The following is a 20100-nucleotide window of genomic DNA, read 5'->3' as shown; positions in this document are numbered from 1 at the left end:
AGTCAGGGAAAAAAGGGCTTCTTTTGAGATGGAAATTAGCTCAGTAAAAATGATCAGATCTGCCAAACTGGTAACATGATGACTGGGAATTTCAGTGGTAAGCAAAACCAGTCCTCGTTTTTCAGGCAGATGACCCAAATGTCAAAGGACTGTACAAAATCACAGGTACTTTGCAGTGAAGTCCCCTTGGTGGGAGAGGCAGTTCCTCATGCAAAAAGGTCCAGCCCATATTCTGAAAAGTGGCCAAGTCATACTTGTGAAATTCAATGTGAATTGTAGATGTTCCTAATTGAGCCAAATTAATTCAAGAATTAACACCCCAGTGAAGATGTTGTTGACACTCAGTGGGAGCCACTGACCACAGCAGTGCACCAGATGTATCTGAAGTAAACAACACTGCTTTCCCAGAAAAGCTAACAACTGGATTTTAATTCTGCTGAAGGTTACTTCTAAACCTGGGGTTTTTTCCTGTTGAAAAATTATGTGGCCAGTTGGGAGCCTTTCCTATGTAGGAAACAACATGTCTTGAAAACCCATACAAAAGTACATTTGTAAATGAACCATCTTTGCTTCCCTGGAGTTGTCATCTTTAAAAAGGGGCACACACCAGCACCCAAGGGAGACAGCCCTGTTCCTGAGAATTGTCTTCTGGGATTTGAAATCTACTTTTCCCTGATTCTCAGCACAGACAAGTTATTTTGTGCAGCCGTTGCTCATCTGTGCCTCCCCTCGTGATGCCTCTGTTGTTTCTTTTTCAGCTTCACCCCTAAAAGCCCCTTTGCTGCTCGGATTGATCCAAGCCTCTCCCCTGAGCCTCCTGTTCCCACTTTCGTGGCACTAACCACAGCAACCCCTTCTGCAAAGTGCAGGGTCCATTTATAATTCATGTATCTGCCTCTCAGAACAGCCACGGGGTTTTGGTAGGTCCTGTTCTCACTCCAACTTCGTGCCTTGGTCATGGGAAATCCACTTTGACCAGATTTTGGTGCATTTCTGAAGATCTTCATGAACTGGTGATTACAGAAGTAGATTTCACTTCAGCCGAACTCTGAATTCAGCTACTGAGCTCAGGGTGAGCATGACCAGGCATTTTGGGAAGAGGATGTGCCCATCAGCCTGCATTTAGGGTGTATTCTGAGATGCTGTTTCCTGGGCTTGAAGCACTCCCTCTTCTCAGACAAAATGTACTGAGGAACGAGCCCTTGAACCTCTGTGTAAAATAAACAAATAGTCTTCTGGAGTCAAGTTAGTTACCATTTTATTCCTTTATTTCCCCCTCCTCCTTAATTGCTTACTCTCATTTTCTCCTGATGGAACACTTAAAATGGGGCTGTTGGTTAGAAATTCCAAAAACTGAAGTGAAAATTGTGTAGCTCAGACTGTGCTTAGTGCTCCACATTCTAACTGTGCCTTTTAATTTTGTACCAACCATTAGAGGAAGGGCTGACAAATGGTAGAAACCTGGGAAAAAAAAGTGTCGGAATAATTTTTTGCTCTTCTCTTTCTTTTCCCCTACAAACAAAGCCTGTGAGATTACATCAGCCAGAAAAAAGTAAAATGAAGAGAGAGAGATGTGATGGAAATTCCTATAAAATCTATTCCGTGATTAGAGGTATTATAAAGTGTATGAAGAAACACAGGGGATTGCCTGGAGTTTTCTTTGAACTCAGAGGCATCAACACATGGCAGTGCAGACAGCTGTACTCTTTGTGAAGTGGCAATCTTGTCTGATATATTTATTACAGAAAAAGGGAAAGAAATATTATATGCACTTCCTCAAGTGAAAAAGAGACAGGCTGGGTAGTGTGTTTTGAATCAAGACACAAAACCAGTATGTTCTCTAGATTAATGAGCTAATAAAAATCTATAATGCAGGGAGTACCAAGAGAGAAACCAGCAAATTTTACATATTCTGTTAATGTCTAACACCAAGTGGGACTTCATGTCTCAAAGATCTGTGCAGTGCAGGACCGAAAAGAAATTGAGCATAGTATTTTTACTCTATTAAATGGCAAAACCAAATATTTCTGTGTCTAGGGCTGGTTATGAAGAGATAGTTCTCCCATCCATGGGAAATAGGAGCATGGGACAATTGGCAAAGTTCGTGGCAACATGAAGCAAAATATTCACCCCTGAAATCATTCTGGTTTTGGACATCACCCACGGCTTTAATTCTGGGAGTTCCACGCCTGGAATTAATGCACAAAGAGACCATTGTTTGCACTGTCTCAGTGGTGATCAGGTATGTTGTTCACTGGAAATAGGAAAGTCACTGCTCTCCTCACCCTGAGAACGAGGTCCCCTGGCTCAGTTTTACCTCCTGAGCCCCTTCCAAAGGGCACAGAGCCTTCCCACTCTCCCAAATTCATGGCCCAGGAGCTCCAGCTGCTGCTGTGATCCCCAGGTGGCACCCAAGCCAAGTGTGTCAGAGTCTATAATTAATTACCAGTGCAGGTTGCAGAATTCCAATTTGGGATTTGCCACAGTGTCAGATTCTCAGCGTAGAAAGAGAAGTTGGACTGAGGAGATGCGCTGCTCTACTAGAATAATTTTCTGCCTAAAATTCATTATTTCCCTCCAAAAAGGGCTGTCAAAAAGGAGCACTAAAGAGTTTTGACAGAGCTGATGACAGTCAGAATTTTTCCAAGGAGGTCTGTGGCAGAAGATTCCTTGTTTTGCCGCAATTTCCCTTTGTGGTGCTTACATTTATTGGCTTAGTGTACTCGAGGAAAGGCTTTTGGGTTTGTTTTGATGTTTCTTTGATCTTTGCAAACTCCAGTTTTTGAGACTGATCAACACTCTGCACAGTCTCTTGCAAAGACCCAGCTGCATCCTTCCAGAAGAGTTGGCTGCTCAAACACAGAGCTCCAGAATTGTCCATCTGTCTTGTTTGACGCCTTCCTCAGGCTGCTCCTCCTCCTTTCTCGTTCCCAGGCTGATGCCAGGATTTTAGGGATAACATCAGAGCAGCCCGGGCACGTCCATCCCTGTGTGATGTAAATGATGGAGAATCGCTGCTCGGGAGGGGCTGCTGCAAGGCAGGGGCTGATTTAATGAAAAGCACCGAGATTGAAAGGGGATTGTCGAGCCCGGTGTGCGGGGAATGTTAAGGAGCCCATTCCCGTCATCCCTGCTGTACTTCCCATTCTCCCTCCTTTTCCAAGCCCACCTGGATGCCGGGAACTGCGTGCTAAGGATAAACCCGACCCCAAGCTGGAATCAGTCTGGCAGCAATCAATGCAGCTCATAATTTTTTATTAACTAAATTTGCTTATCTCTTTTCCTTTTTATCTTTCCCCCCTCTGTATCTGCATCTCTTTTGAAGCTGGAGCCCCTAAGATGTCTAGAATGGAGGTAATTTGAAAAAATCCAGTCATGCCTTTAAAAGGAAAAAGCAAGTTTGTTCTTTCTAAGAGGAACATACAGGTAATGTATACTTAAATAACAAAAATGTATGTCTAATGCATAGCTGAAGATACAAGCTTAGCTCTTGAAGCAGTGAAAATATTAATTAATGCCATAAAAAAATAATTACTAAACCCGTGAAAGCGTTGTTAAAGGGAGTTTGCTGGAGTCAAGGAATTTCTGCACCAGTCAGTTTTGGGATTAGAGCCAAACTGAGCCCACAGGTGTCTGGAGGTTCACAGGAACAGACAAATGATCACTGCAAGAGCTCTTTGGGTTCACAGAGCCAGGGCAGGGCTGGGCTCAGCACGCTCACAAACTTTTGTTCAAAAGGATCAATAAGTGCCTTTGCCATGGGGCTCTTCAGTTCCACCAAACTGTTGATTTCTTTGGTCATGGAAATGAAAATACACAAATTAATCCCATATTCTGGGAGTGCTCCCAGGGATTTGAGTGGCCCATAAAGTGCAGGTGCTGCTGATGTCACCCATGGGTGAACAAAATGGCTTGAATTGTCTGATAATAAAAAATAAAAGTGGATTTTCCTTGACTTTTTATGAGACTTTTGTTTCTGAATCAGCTTGGTTTTATAAGCAGTTTGTGGGATCATATGTCTGTCATTGTTTTTCCTAAATAAATCCAGAATCCAGGACATTTTGGATTGGAAGAGATGTTAAAGCCCACCCAGTGCCACACTCTGCCATGGGCAGGGAACACCTTCCACTATCCCAGGTCACTCCAAGCCCATCCAGCCTGGCCTTGGATGCTTCCAGGGATGGGACATCCCAACAAAAATTCCACTGTAACTCTTTGAAAGGAAAATTTTCTAATTTGTTGCATCCCTCAGAATAAATTAAGTATCAAAGCTGAACATGCAATGCTGGAAAAAGTAGTTTGAGTAGTAAAATGTTTCACTCTATTTATACAAAAAACTTTTTTCGGTACCGCATGATACAAGAAATTAATGTTTTTGTTGAATTTATTAAGATTTTAATCTAGCAGTGTTTCTTCAACATAAGTAAATACACTGAGGTATTTAAATGCTTTTGAATTCCAAGGGATTTGACACTCCCAAGTGTAATTTCAGCCTTTTAAAATTTATAAATATTTTATAAAAATACAGAATATATCACGGTTTAATTACTTAGGATTACTTACCCCCTCTCTGAGAAGTTTTCTACAATTATGATCCACTTTTATCACAGAAAAATGTTGTTATATCAAGAAATATATTATCTACCTCCACTCTCTCTTTTATTTTCTCTTCTCTCTTCTCTTCTCTTCTCTTCTCTTCTCTTCTCTTCTCTTCTCTTCTCTTCTCTTCTCTTCTCTTCTCTTCTCTTCTCTTCTCTTCTCTTCTCTTCTCTTCTCTTCTCTTCTCTTCTCTTCTCTTCTCTTCTCTTCTCTCCTCTCCTCTCCTCTCCTCTCCTCTCCTCTCCTCTCCTCTCCTCTCCTCTCCTCTCCTCTCCTCTCCTCTCCTCTCTTCTCTTCTCTTCTCTTCTCTTCTCTTCTCTTCTCTTCTCTTCTCTTCTCTTCTCTTCTCTTCTCTTCTCTTCTCTTCTCTTCTCTTCTCTTCTCTTCTCTTCTCTTCTCTTCTCTTCTCTTCTCTTCTCTTCTCTTCTCTTCTCTTCTCTTCTCTTCTCTCTTTTTCCTCACCACCTTTCTCAGCCTCATCCTAATGCAAATCAAGGACCTAATTTGCATGCAATAGTTTAATTTCAAGCCCCACTAAGATGACACTGTTAAATATTTGCACTGTGTATTTTTACCAGCAGATTCTTCATCAGCCATATATTTCTGCAGCAGCAATTTTCACTTGAAGTCAATGGGCACAGATTTCTAACTGCCACATAGAATTTCAGTTTTCCTACAGACTGACCTGCTTAAAATAATTAGCTTTTTTCCTTATGCTGAGCTGACAGCTACCTGGGAAACAGCAGGTGCTCTCAATGTTAATAATGCTGTGCAGCCCAAGGCCTTTTTCCTTAAATTCTTAGCATAAAGAAGATTGCAGCAAGTCATATTTGTTGAATAAATTGTGAAGATGTTTCGGCTTAACAGAATCAGAGAGGAAATCAAAATACACAAAGCAAGGAACAGAGAATTAATCTTGTATTTTCCCAGAGGCTTTGGCTCACCAAGTCCTTGGTTTGTGGTGCTGAGATCTGCAAATGATTCCTGGTTAATGCTTGGGTATGAATTAGTGATGACCCAGCAAAGGGATCTGGCTTGACTTTAGCCAGGAATGTTGTCCATGGCCTGGGGATAGCTCAGCCCAGTCCTTGGGTGCAGAATCCCCAGGGATGTGTTTGCCTGCATCAGGACACTCTCTGCTCATGCTGCAGGTGACAAAGTGCCCATTTCCACACCCGCTCTCTGTGAGCCCCCGGCAGAGGAAAGGAAATGACTCTCAGGTTATCTGGGATGCTCCCGGACCAAGCCACAATTATCACCTTGTCTGGCTTTCCCCAGGACCGTGGGGCTGCCTGCTGGCCCTTCTTGCTGCCATGGTGTCACTCCCCCGTTACACCTCTCCAGGGTTCACCTGACCAAACCTTACATCAGATTAGAGGAGAAATTAGGGAGAACTCCTTGACTGCAGAGGCGGTGAGGCCATGGCACAGATTGTCCAGAGAAGCTGTGGGCTCTCCATTCCTTGTTCAACACCAGGTTGGACACTGGGTCTTGGAGCACCTTGGGACGATGGAAGGTGTCCCTGTCCTTGGCAGGGGTGGGACTGAATGGGCTTTAAGGTCCCTCCCGACCCAAACCATGCCAGGATTCTCTGATCAGAACTTTCTACCCAGTAAATCCATACAAAGTCTTGGCACTGCAGTGTCATGTGAATCCACAGCATAGACACATTTATCACTCAAAAAATCAGCGCTGCATAAAACATTTTGTGAAAAAGACTTTTGAAAATTGTTTGCTACTTTGAGCATGTCCCAAAGAAGCAAACTCAGTACCCTGACAGGCATTGCACAGTTTTAGAGAGCTGGGAGGTGTAACAGGGACAGGAAGGTTCCATTCCAGAGGGAAGCACATCTACAAGACTTTTTCCTTGTATTTTTTGCAACAATTATCTAATGATTTCCAACCCATATGCTTCTACCAGATGTCTGAACCTTCACAGGCCAAATCATATTTATTCCTTCAGACAAACTACTTCATATTACTTAATAATAATTCTCAGGATCATTATTATCATTCTCATCACTTCAAATCCAAACACAGCAAATATGATGAATAACACGCTTCAAATTTTCCCCTTGATTAATGGGCTCTGTGTGTGCACAAAAACACTCCACTTTGGAAGATGTGATTTCCCTGGCAAAGCCATTGCTAGCCAGATCTTTCCTGGAGGACTTTCCCTGCACTGTGGAACGAGTGGAATTCTGAAGTGCAAGCACCCAAAATAAAACTTTCCTGTGTTAGGATGCTGTTAAGGTATTAATAGTCATTGCCCTGGCTGTGTCTTTCTGTCAGCACTAAGAATTGTTACTTTTAAAATACTTGTGAAATACCTGCAAAAGACTTATGAAATACTTGTAAAACTCAGAAACTTTATGTGCATCTGCACTTCAGCCCCTAAGAACACTTTCTGCCCCTTTAGCAATCCAAAACCAGCCCTGAACAATGAAACACTGGAGTTTTGCTATACTCCAGAGCCGAAAAATAGTTAATAGTGCACAATGTAGATAAGGTTGTCATCACTCTTTGACAGTAAGTATTTTTGTGCCAGGTTGCCTGATCTGATAAGGAGTAGAACCTCCCAGCAGCAGGATGCTGATAATGATCCTGCTTTTACCCAGTGCCTCTCATCTCAGCAGCTCTGAACTGGCCTGCAAAAGCTGCCACAGACAATGTCATCCTCTCCTGAAATGCAGCACAGACTGGAACGTGGCTGTCCATTAAAACAGGAGTGCACTGCTCGATAGAGTGAGACCAGGCAGTGCAATCCTCCCTGCCCCAGGGTCTGCAGGAGGGGAAGAGGCCACAGCTTTCAGCATTTTTTCAAAGCATTTTGACTGCTTTCCATCACTCCAGCCTGTTGGAATCTGTTTGGATCACAATACCACGCACTTTGATCAGGGTAAAAATGGAAATACCACCATGATGGCTTGGTTTAATACAGATTTAGAAACATTATCAGTTTCTGAACTTAAATCCCATATTAACCTTTGCATCAGCATATCCATTTCCAATTTCCAAACAGTACTTTTCGCTTCCATAGAATCACAGAATCCCAAAATGACCTGGGTGGGAAGGGACTTTAAAGCCCATCCAGTGTCACCCCCTGCCATGAGCAGGGACACCTTCCACTGTCCCAGGCTGCTCCAATCCCTGTCCAACCTGGCCTTGGGCACTGCCAGGGATCCAGGGGCAGCCACAGCTTCCCTGGGCACCCTGTGCCAGGGTCTTCTCACCCCCACAGCCAGGAATTCCTTCCCAACATCCCATTTAAATCTCCCTTCCTTCAGCTTAAAGCCATTCCCGCTGCCCTGGCACTAAATGCCCACGATTAATTAAAATTTCAGTCTCATATTTGCCTCTGTGTCTTTTATCAGCAGTCATTCCAGCATTTTTCCACAGCAGTCCCAGACTACCACGTCTTTTTTCAATTTCTGGGGTTTCTAGGGAGGTTTTGTTTGAACTCCTGTTGGTATCCTCCTCATCTATAAACATTTATTGATTTTTAGAGCCAAACCAACAAGTGAAAACACAGGAGTGGGAAACAGGAATTGCAAAGAGGCAAAATAGAAGATAATGGAGACTGGAAATGAGACTGGCTTCAACAAACCCTGTTTTAACAAACTCTGCTTCTTTGCTAGTTAAAATTGGTTCTATCAAGACAACCCTCGGTAAATGCCTATAAATTTAAAAATAAAAAAAAAAGAGACTATGCCAGTGCATGACTGCACTGTGATCTAAAGCGTCCCTCAAGAATATTTCCTAATTAAACTGCTTGATCAGTTTTATTACCTTAATCAGTGCAGCCAGCCTGCAGGAGGTACTGACACTTCTGTACCAAGGATCCTGCACTGCAAGAGTGGATTTATTTTTAGAGCTGTCTCTCTCTCACCAGACTGACTTTTGGGCCAGGTTTACCTGTGTGTGAGGTTCACTACAACGAGCTTAACCTCAGCCAGCTTTAGGACACATATTGCAGAAAATTTAAAACCAAAAAATTCCCTTGTTGTTGTGTTTTATGGTGCAAAGGGTATTAACAGTCTTTGGGATTGAAAACAGCACAGACCACAGTGCATCCCAACTGTAAATACTATGGAATTCCTAATTCTTCAGGAAAAAACCTCAGTTAATGCCCTGTTCCTAAAATCATTACAGGAGATTAAGGAAGAAAACGTAAGTTATTTTCAAATACACAATTTCCAGTATTTTGTAGGCATCATGTGAATTTATTTCAGAGCATGACTGATCATCCAGACATGCAAATCAAGATTATTTGTCAGAAAACATGAAGTGGTAAAATGCCCTTCAGACCAAAATAATATGAAACAGCCTTACCTTCAAACTCCTCTGCTCTTCTTGGATGTTTTTTAGAAACTTTGATTATATTTACCTCTCCAAAGAATTACAATTCCTGTTTCATACCCTACTTGGCCAATATTTTAACATATCCACTACACAGGCTTTTTTTTTGTTTGTTTGTTTTTTTAGGTTTTTTTTTTTTTTTGGTTTTTTTTTTTTTTTGCTTTTTTTTCTGAGAAATTTGTGGGTTTTCTCTGCAACAAATCTCAATAATGCAAATTCTTTTATCATTTTGGGAATGCTTAGTCATGGGGCTTCATTACCATGCTTTTTGGGGATGGTAACTGTGGAGTAGAGAAAGACAGTGGCTCCAGAAGAAGTAGTGATGGTCTGATAATCAAATCTAAATTATTCTGGGATATTTTGAACTGCTCCAAATTTATAATAATTATGTAGGCATGGATGCCTACTAGGGTTAACCATAGGTGCAATTTATATTTTTCTGCTCTTCCACCACTGTTGGTTATTTCATGATGAGGATAAATACAGACTGTTCCTGGATGGCTTTAACATTGTTCTATAAGGTTTAATTTTGTCCTTTTATGCGACGGCCTGCCAGTTTTCAGGCAAAAATAAAAAAAAATTGAAATATTGTCTATCATTTTGCCCCGGAAAGATGGGATATTAATGAGATTTGAAAGAACAATTTGATGAGAATTTCAGCGATTCCAATCAAGTATGACATTGGAGGGTGAAAGGAAAGCAAAGAGCACTGGGGTGAGTCCTGGCAGGCTGACATTGCACAGAAGAACTGGACAGCTTTGGTTCACTTGCAATTCCTGCCTGGGTGTCCTGACATGGAAACTGGAGAACTGTCAAACTCATAATGGGGTATTTAAAACCCTTTGATAAAATGGCAAAGGTTATGTGGAATTAACTCGTTCCAAAAGCCAGGATTCATCATCTACCAGCACCCTTTTATAGTAAAAGCTGATCAAAAAAGTAAATGGAAATATTGAAAGGATTTTAAGAAGAAACTCTGCTGTTTTGATACCAGAGGAGACCTTATTAATGAAGAGACTACAGAACTACCTTCAGATAAATCAAATGCGGTGGAGGACACACAAAGAGCCACCCACAGTAAATGGGGAATAGGAAACTCCTTTCCACATGCTGAGTGATACTGATGGCTCTTGGAACGATTCACAGATCGAATTAAAACACTTTCATTGAAGGATCGTTTGAGCAATTTGGTTTCTAGTTAAAGTATTGCCTCATTGCTGATATGCAAATAATGATTGCTGGTGCTGCCACAAAAGGCATTGATAATTTGGCCTGAGAATTTCCAGATAAACAAGAAAGAGTTACTATGATGTACCACTGTATCTTTCAGCAGGTGATGGCTTCCTTAGCACATTCCCACTGCTCTGAAGTCCACTTATGAAAACCTTGAGAAGGGATTTCCTCCATTTCTCTGTTAAAATTTTAAATTTTTAAACTTATCCATTAATTTGATCTTTCTTTTTCTATTCTATGTGGAATTTTTCTGTCTATTATTTTAATTTATCATTCTTATTACTGAGATAATTATTTGTGACATTTTTGATGGATTATTCACTAGCTTCATTTTCCAAAATTTATTTCTGCCAGAACAGCATTGCTGAGCTACTGTCTTCAGTGGATCCATGTCTGTTTAGATGACATTCAAGTAGTGAATATTCTAAACTCTGTTAGTTCTGGACTTCTCTCACATTACTCTACCTGTTCCCCCCAACCACATGATACAAATGCAAATGTCAAGGGTTTTTTTCTCTGCTTTGAGTGGGGTTTTTTTTGTCTGTAAACAGTAAAGTTGTGTTTTATTTGTATAACTAAGGGAATTTCTCACTGTGGCTTGGCAACAGTTGAAATCTCTTGACAATGGGCAATTAAAACCTCTCCTTTGCCTTCTGTAATTGAGGTCATTTTCATGAGCAGCTCATTGTTGGTGCTGAGTGGTGCCTGCAGAGGACTTTCCTGGATTTAGGAATGTGCCCACTGCATCACATTCCTGTCTAGTGTGAGATCATGGAATCCCAGGCTGGTTTGGGCTGGAAGAGACCTTAAACCCCATCCAATCCCCCTATTCCAGGCTGCTCTAAACCCTGTCCAGCCTGGCCTTGGATACGTCCAGGGAAGGTTCACCCATAACTTCTCTGGGCAAACTGTGCATCCCTGTCCACTGGAAAGGATTTCATTAATAGTTCCCACTGCTGAACCTCCCCCATGGCTCCCAGGGAAGAAGCATTTCACATTCTGAAAGAAAACTGAGGAGCATCCAGGATGTTCACAGGAGATTTTAACAGAGAATCAGTGAAGCAGCAACATTTGACTTCTTCCAGCTGCCCCTGAAAGCTCCAGGAGCTGTGCTTGGCTTCTTGAGGCTGATGATTTTCACCTCCCTTGGGATTTTGGATGCACTTCGCTTCCAAATCACTGCAGTCCTCTCCAAGATGGTCAAATATAGACATTTCTGATGTTAAATGAACAAGTTCCTTCACAATCTAATGCTTATTGTCCATCTCGTTATGAAAAAGGCAAGAAAAATGTGAATGTGAGAAATGTGAATAAACAAAAGAGAGGCAGAAGGGGAATGGGGGGAGCTGGTGGAGAGAGAGAGAGAAGTAAAACATGCTTTAATTGAGGTGATCATTGGCATGTCTGACAGCCCTGTCTGCCTGCACTCTGAGTTTGCCCTGTAAAAGAAGCAGATGTGTCAAAGGAATCCTTTCTAGAGCTGTTGTAGTTTCAGCACACTTATAAAAAACACAATTTCTGCCCTAAGAGCACCTGAAATCCCTACAGTTTTTCTAGGCTTTGTTTGACGGTTAGAATGAGAAAGATGGACATATTTGTAGGGAATAAAGATGACTGTATTTTGTAAAATTACTGGCTGCTACGTTTTTATCTCAAACATGCCACCTACGTTCCAACTAAAAAGGCTCCACAGTCTTTTTATAGTTCATCTTTGCTGGAAAGCAGTTGGTGGAGAATTTGAGTAGGAAAACCCAAACATTGCACTGGCCTTGAATCCTCCTGAGCAATTCTCTGCAGAGGGTCAGCAAGGATATGTTTTGGGAGCTGTTTGAGTGTTAGTTAATCAGAAATAATTTCATTTTGGTTCATCACTAGAGCCCTTCACAAATACAACCTCATAATTTTTTTTCCTCTCTCTAAATCCTTTAAGAGTAACTCCTGAACCTTCCCATTCCAGCTCCTGCCCTCACTGCAATGGCATCAGGGAAGAGAAAGTCATGTTTATTAAAAAACCTACTGCAAAAGTAGCAAAATTAGTAATGCAAAGCAGTATTTAGAAGTTATCTACAAAATCACTCTGGGTGGAGAGGATGAATGTAAATTATTGCTCAGCAATATTTGATACTATAGTGGTTAATTCAGTAAAATGCTTCATTTAATATCAAGAGTGTCACTAATTTCAGCAGCAGAGCCACTGCTCTCTCCATTTCTGTCAGCGTGGCAGGACAGCAGTTCTGAAAGAAAGGCATTAAAAGGATAAGCTCTGCCTTTTTTTGCTTTAAAAGCTTTGTAGGTGGTAAAACAATTTTGTCAGTGGACAAATCACAGTTTACTCTTTGCTTTCCTTTTTTTTCCTTCATTGCAAACAGAAACTCAAAGGCATTGAGCCCATCATAATGAGACGTAAGGAGATTTCTTAAGCAGAAATATTTCTTTACCCAATCACAGTGAGCATTTAGAAGCCTTCCTTGAGGACAGGCCCAGGAAACAAGGAGCTGCCTTTTTCTGAGACAAGATGTGGAGCAGAGATTTTCCTGGGACTCCCCCACCTAGGCAGTGTTTTCCATGCACTGAAATGATATTCGTGATGTATTTTTCTGCCCAATTCAATGTTTCCCAAACCGCCTTCCAACCTAGGCAGCCAGGAATCCTGTAGCACTGAGATGTCCTGCTCCTTTCCTAGGAAATGCACATTTTACAAACTGGTAAAAGTGCTACACACGGAGTTCTCAGTGTTACTGCCCATGGGCTGATGTCAATCCTGCCAAAGGAAGGAAATATTTAGAAACTGGAACGAGTGGGGCAAGAAAGTCCGGGAAGAAACCATGAAAACATCTTATTGCTGAGCAGGATCCAGTGTCTTCTCAGTTTCCTGACATACAGCACCTCATTTAATGAAAGTGTCATCCACAGGAGCCAACTTCTCCTGAATTTTGCTTCATAAGATGAAGCACTGCGAATTAATGGAGGGCTGGAGAAGCTTGAGCTCTTCTGAATTTGCATTGCCACTCTGCCCTCCGTGGGATGGTCAGGACTGGGAGGAAGCTGGGGATTTTGCATAATTTTAACACATGGTAAAGGTTACAAGGCACAGCAATGCGTGACACATTGTCTGACTGCTGATATTAAGCTGCAAGACAATAAAGTAAATTTCTTTACATAATGACCTGAAAGATTAGTTACGCTTGATAAATGTGACTTGAGAGACTTTCATTGAGCTCAGACTTTTCTCTGGGAGCAAAATTACATTTCTTAAAAAGGCCTGAATGTATCTGCTTTATAGATAGGGAAATTTCAGAATACAGTCCTAAATAACCTGATAATAAATACAGACCATTAAATTGCTAAATGTTGCTGAAATCTTTTACGGAGATGGTGCTAATCCAGTTGGTTCTTGGAAGATATACAGACCAGTTTCTAATTGGTCCTCGAAGTGGAGTTAGTGAAGGTGAGGTAATAGTGATAGGGATGCAGAAACGCCTCAGCCAAAATAATTTCCATAGAGAATTAGAGATGATAGACTTGATTTAGGGAGGTCTTTGTACAATGTTTAGCTGTGGGCCAGCTGGCCATGACCCCAACCATGGCTGCAGTTACTGGGAGGACACAAACTGGAGCCACGGGCTCAGCAAAGGGTTTTGTTGTCCCTCCAGGCTGCCAGTGGTGCACAAGCTGAATTAGAAGTGGTAACAGTCAAAGCCTTGAGGGCACTGGCTCTTGGTCAATCCTGCCAGTCTCTTGAGCTCTGTTTCATACCTCTGGGGGAGGGAGGAATGGGAATGTTTTGGGACTGTTGGTGGAAGTGGAGCAGGTCTGTGTTTGCTTCTGGGGCTGCAGCTCTGACAATCACCAGCTCTGCTGCTCTCCTCAAGAAACACAGCAGGAAGAGTTCTGAGCTTTAGAAATTTGGACATCATCTCTCATGGTTATTCTGAGAAACACAAACTGTGAAATATCCAGGAGGAAGCCAGAGCTATAATCTCTTAGTGACTTTTCACATTTCAAAGATGAGGGTGATTCCCATGGAAGAAATCATCCCAAGGTCTTGTCTGAGTTGGTAGAAGCCTTGAGAAGACATTAGGTCACTCTGCTGGGGACAGACTGGGCACAGAAACAATTCCAGAGGGATGTTGGAGCTCCTCTCAGCTGTATTCAAAACCTCCTACAAAGGGCATGGCCCAACCTGCCTGGACAGCTTATTCCAACATTTAACTGAGCTGAATATTGGGAACCTGATCCTTGAAATCTGGCCTTTAGCACTGACATTACAAAGCTGTCAGCTCAGAGGTGGGCTCTGCTGACCCTTTAAAAACGAAGAGTTTACAGCACCCAAGAGCTGTTCACAAAATTCATTACTGAGAAGCATTAAAGTCCAAAACCTGTGAGAGAAATCAGGGAGGAATTGCAGCCAATTCTGATTCAGTGACTTCCTAGAGACAGCTGGAAATGTGGTGCCAGTGGAACACAGGAATCCGGGGGGAGCCACAACAGCAAATTGTTTGTTTCTGCTGTACACTTGGGGAGAGCAGAAGGAAAAAGGTGAAACCTTTCCTTTAGAGCAGCTTGGAAACGGGAACGCTAATTCTGCATTTGTGGCTCGGATCTCTCCCAATCCTATTTGTCTTTGGAAAGAGCTGAAAAGATGCTATAGAACCTACATTTTTCTAAATGAGGGATGACCCGGGTTATCTACTCCTGTTTCAAACTGCATCTCGTGGGATTGTGCTCCCGCCTTATGGGATCCCGAGGTCGGGGAGGGGGATCAGGGAAGCCAAGGAGCAGCAGCTCCGCACTCCAGGGCTGCTTCTGCAGCGGGTCATCATCTTCAGCTGTGCTTCCAGCACCTTCTGAGACTCGAGAAATGCCATGTCCTGCAAAGAGAGGAGGCTCCCCGGCTGTGACACACTGCCCCAGCACAGGTAGTGCTCTGATGGGAAGCAGAGGAAGAGGGAGAGGGGTTTGCCGGAGCCCGGCGTGATGTGAATGTTAACAAGTCCTCTCACGTCATCAGCTTCCCTGCTCTCCACTCCCTCCCTCCCTGCCTTTCTCTTTTATGAGCCAGCCTGAAATCAGGGAATTACATGCTAAGGAAAACCCTTCAGCTAAACATATAATTATTCTGCACAGGATCAGTGCAGCACAGTTAATCAGTTTACCAACTGAATTAATTTTTTTTTTTTTTATGTCTACATCTCCTGTTGAGGGTGCAGAAATTCTGGATTTAAAGAGGAAGAAATGGCTCACGGTTGTGAAATGAGTATCTACAGCAGACCATTTATTAGGAGAGAAACCTCCACTGCGGGCTGTTTTGGCAGACAAACCTGTCCGTCCCCAGGACTTTGAATCACAGACTCTGTGTGGAGTTATTACAGGTACTTAAGGAATAGCTGGTTTCCCATTTTAATTTTCAGCTGTTCAATAACACTGCATTCTCTGAAAGTCGCAGCTGTATTTCATTGCATTGTATTTAATTTCATTTCCTTGGACTGCTTTGAAAAGTGAGTATTTATTTGGACAGAGGTGTCACTTCCCTGTAAATGAGTTCACATTTCAAGTGACCTACTTGTAAACTGCTCCCCTTAGGAAGTACAACATCTCCAATGCTCCTGATGTAAAAGTACAGAGAATTCCCCTCAGACTTTGCCTCCAATGGAAACACAAACTCTTTAGTTAATTCAGTAAGGCATCCTAGCTCCCCTCTGCACACTAAACCCCCAGATTAGGTACAGGACTCTCCTGCATGTTAAAATAGAGGGGTTTGGAGTGTTCACTGATAACCTGCAAAGTGTCCCTGAGTTTCACAGGGAGCTCCTGCACCAAAAAGCAACAAAAATCTCCAGGGAAAGCATTCCAGATGCACATCTGGGAGGGCAGTTTGCCATTTACTCATATTAATATGTTAAACCTGACCAGTTACAAACCACTGTGGCCCTGAAGGCACTGGGCAGCTTTATGGGTAATGTTTGTTTTCCAGTGGGGCCACCAGGGAATCTGAGCAAGGCAAAGGTTTTTCCTGAAGTACCTTTTGGGTACCCAGGAAAACAGGTAAGTTATGTAAGAAATGGCTGTATACCAGGGGAAACACCTGAAAACCACTTGGAGATGTTTAAAATTTTGGAAAATCTGGGGGGGGGGAAGTGAATACTGACTAAAAACTGGTGCTAAAAAACCCCTCCCAATTCATGTTGTCAGCTCCTTTCAAACCTTCCTTTTTAACCACAGTGCCTTCTGCTGTATCTGCTGAACTTTACAAAATATTTTTGCATAAAGACAGTTTCTTTAACACAAAAGTTTTAACTTCTAGAACCTCTGAGAGCCTCAGGAATCAATTTCTCCAGACTTGCATGGCCTTTTCAGGTTGTCCACACCATCAGATGCAGTTCCCTAATTGAATTCCAGTTGAGTGCATTCCTGAGAAAGGAACTGTGGATAAATACAAGATGCCAACTTGTCATTACAATGTTCCTTAAAGCCTACCAATTTTTACTTTTTTGGCAAGTAACATTTCCTAAAGGAAAAGAACAGAAGGGTGTCTCCTCTTGGGAGGGCTCAGGCTGCAGCTGCTGCTTTCATTGGAGCTGTAACCAGGACACGTTCTGGGGACCTGGGTCTCAAACCATTAACATCATTCTCGTGGCTTCCTTCCATCCTCTCTACAGTTATTTGATGCTTCTGGTACTCACCGCTGGTTAGTTTCAAAACCTGGGCTTTGCTAGCAGATTTTAGAAATAAGTTCTAAAGGCTTCAAGGGATATGATAAATGCAAGTTTTAAAAGTGTGTTGCTATCATTTCCCTGGGAAATATGGTATCATTTACAATCTCCACAAATAAAACTAATTGCCTACATATTTTCAAGCTCCCCAGAGGTATACTACAGTGGCAATATTTGTTCCATTGTTTATTAACATGTTGCTATCTAAAGTCCAGTTACATACTCATTCCTAAAGTGGTAATTTTTTGAAAGTGCCTTTAATTTACCTTTAAATGCTGTGAAAGGAGTGACCTTTCAGATTAGAAGAACTACATAAAAACTACCTTATGACTGAAAATCACTGCCTGTGCAGACCTTTGACCTCCCTGGCACATGGATTTAGCAGCGTGACTGTAGCCAACAGAGCTGAGCTAAACAACATACAGAAATTACAGGCAAACAGTGGCCACAGTTGGGCAATTTTTGCAAAGTAAGGTAGTTACAATTAGCTTTAAACTGACTTCAGTCTGCCATTTGTGTAGGTTAGGTCTTTTCTTTGGCTGCAACTGAACGATGCATCTGCAAAGGTAAATGCTGGGATAAAAAGGAGGCTTGTAATATTAATGTGGGGAAAATGGGCAAATCTGTAACTTTCCTGCTTGTGGATGTGCAGCTCATGTTACCAAGGAAAAGATCAATGTTGTGAATACTTCAGGGTTCGTTGCATTATCTTTATTTAGTCTTGAACACAGAGGCACAGCACTGACAATGCTGCCTACTCCAGATATCCCTGTGGATGGTGCACTGTGCAGTCTGGTATGGAAATCAAATTGTCAGGCAACTCCAGACATTTAAAAACCTGCTGCTTGTATGACCTTTCTCCACTGCACATCATGGATTACTGTTCCCCAAGACGTAATTAGTTTGTATCAGAAAGGATAAAAAAGCAGCAGGAAGTATTTTTTTAAATTTAGCAACAAGTATTCTACATACTTTGACACTTAATTTACATTATAATTCAAGTAAGGAGTTAAAATAGCAGTGATCTGTCCACTTTTTAACTCTTTTGTGTACTGAGAACGAAGGTGAGGATCAGAAAACTCCTCTGCACATACATTAGGTTTTGATATCACCTAATGACATTGGAGCCTGGCAATCAATCCTATATCTAAAGGTTTAGGATCCATCCCAATGACCTGCTTAAGCCCTCCCAATTACCCCGAGTTCCCAAACACCTGAGAGACAAAGCACATATATTCCCCTAGACACCGTTTGCTTCACAAGACTCTGCTTGTAAAAGAGTAATTAGCTGATAATGGCAAGGTGTCTGATGAGCACCAAAACAGCCTAATTTCAGCGAAATGGGGAGATGTAGCTCAGCAAAATGAGATCAGAATCATTCCCTCATTACTGGGAATACTTTGAAAGCTTTAAGGACATTCGAGTGGGCATCCAATTCAACCTTCCCATAAGTTCAGTGGTCACATTACAGGAATCATTTCCATGAGTAACCTACACCCCAAATTTGCGCCTCGTCTCCTTATATAACAGAGATCCCCCGTGGCAGGGATTTGTCTCAAAGACAGACAGCTCATCAGAAGCACTGTATAACAACACTAACGCATCCCACTGTGGGAATACATTCTCCCTCCAACTCCGGAGAAATTTAAACCACTTATCATCAGAACAATCCCTCGCCCTCCCATCCATCCCAGTCTGTTTGCAGCACAGCCGAGCATTGTCAGGCAAAACATGTCACAGCTGACGGCTGTGTTGTGAAACTGCGAATGTGCAGGGAAATCATCATTCCTGTCAAGTTATCCCGGCGAGGTTCCCCGGGAGCCGTGCTCAGCCCTACGCCTTCCCACGGCTGGGCAGCCTGGGCAGGGCAGGACACGTCCCTGGAGGAGCCTGGGCAGGGCAGGACACGTCCCTGGAGGAGCAGCATGCCTCAGTCCAGCTCCTGGTGCTCCTTGTGGCACCCAAAACTACAGACAAGCGCTGCACAGCCACTGCATCAGATCACCTGATATGAGCAAACCAGACCTAATCAGGGCAAATCTGAAGCAGCCAAACATCCCGACGTTACCGTGTGCGAGGACAATGGAGCCGTGAGACACAAACACTTTCTGCCTGCATTGTCCAGCGAATGCAGCTGATCCCTGCTCCGCTGCCGGCAGCAATTCCCACAGCACAGCGCAGCTCGAGCAGCCTCTGCTCAGCCCTGTCTCGAACAACTGCCGGGCAGAGCAGCACGGGGGTGGTCAGAACTGAATAAACTCTTCCCAAAACAAAGAACGCACGGATGTAAATTGCCAGGATCCAAAGCACAGACAATACACGGCGATAAACGATCCTACCTTTCATCCAATCCACTACTTGCTTGGGCGTCCACTTGCTAATAGGTTCCATAACGAGAGCCATCATCAGATCACTTTAGCATTCACACCAAAACCAGGGGAAAAAGGAGAGAAAAATTGTATCAGAGCATGGCCGGGCTACGAGAGCCGTCGGATTTTACAGTGCGGTTCAAAGAGAAGACGATGCTTTGTCCCTCCAGGTTCCTCCTGCACTGATTCAGTAATGTATAAAATTACACCGCTCGATCAGCTCTGGCACCTCCCCCACTGCACACAGCCTGCAACACCCGGAGCACCGAGCCAGGAAATGGTGCAGTACAGACTTACTTAGCGAGGGCTGTGCCGCCGAGCCAGCGGCAAGGCACGGCTGGAGCCCGGCATCACCCACGGACGCGGCACCGCCGGGGCTGCTCCGCCCGCCGCGCCCGCCCAGCGCCTTCGCTCCGGCGAGCCCCGGGATCTTCACTGCTCGAACTTGGTAGCAGATTGTCTTGGCTTCCTTGTGAATATGCTGACTGTCGCTCGGTTTAAAGTGAGGGTAGAAACGTCAGGATATCGCCTGGCATCTGGCAAAATGCTGAGCATCTCCATCTTTATAATGCAAAATGTTGCTGGAGTCTTGTACTGTGTAATCGTGTAATTCAGAATGTCAAACACAGTATGAAAAGTCTTACCCAAGGGAAAAAAACTACTGAGAGAAAACTATTTTTTTCTTTTCTTTTTTTTTTTTCTTTCCTTTTTTATTTTTTTTTTCTGGCCACATTCAGACCCAGGATATTTCCTCCTAGGAGCTGCTCTTTTGTAAAGAAAGAACGACAGAGTCAATTTGTACTACTACAGCACTTTAGCACAGACAA

At 42.9% G+C, this 20100-nt stretch overlaps 1 protein-coding gene across 1 annotated transcript in view; it reads right to left on the bottom strand.

The window, feature by feature from the left end:
- The window catches only part of LOC134050261 (connector enhancer of kinase suppressor of ras 2-like), a 163709-nt gene extending 144402 nt beyond the window's left edge, over nucleotides 1–19307 (bottom strand). The window contains exon 1 of the mRNA XM_062503218.1: nucleotides 19244–19307. Within this exon, the coding sequence (XP_062359202.1) occupies nucleotides 19244–19307 (64 nt within the window). The remainder of the gene's footprint in view (nucleotides 1–19243) is intronic.
- Nucleotides 19308–20100: the final 793 nt, after the last annotated feature.

Source organism: Cinclus cinclus, chromosome 15 (genome assembly GCF_963662255.1).
Source record: "Cinclus cinclus chromosome 15, bCinCin1.1, whole genome shotgun sequence".
Lineage (NCBI taxonomy): Eukaryota > Metazoa > Chordata > Aves > Passeriformes > Cinclidae > Cinclus > Cinclus cinclus.
The sequence above is the reverse complement of the archived record's forward strand: the minus strand, read 5'-3'. Positions and strand labels throughout refer to the sequence as shown.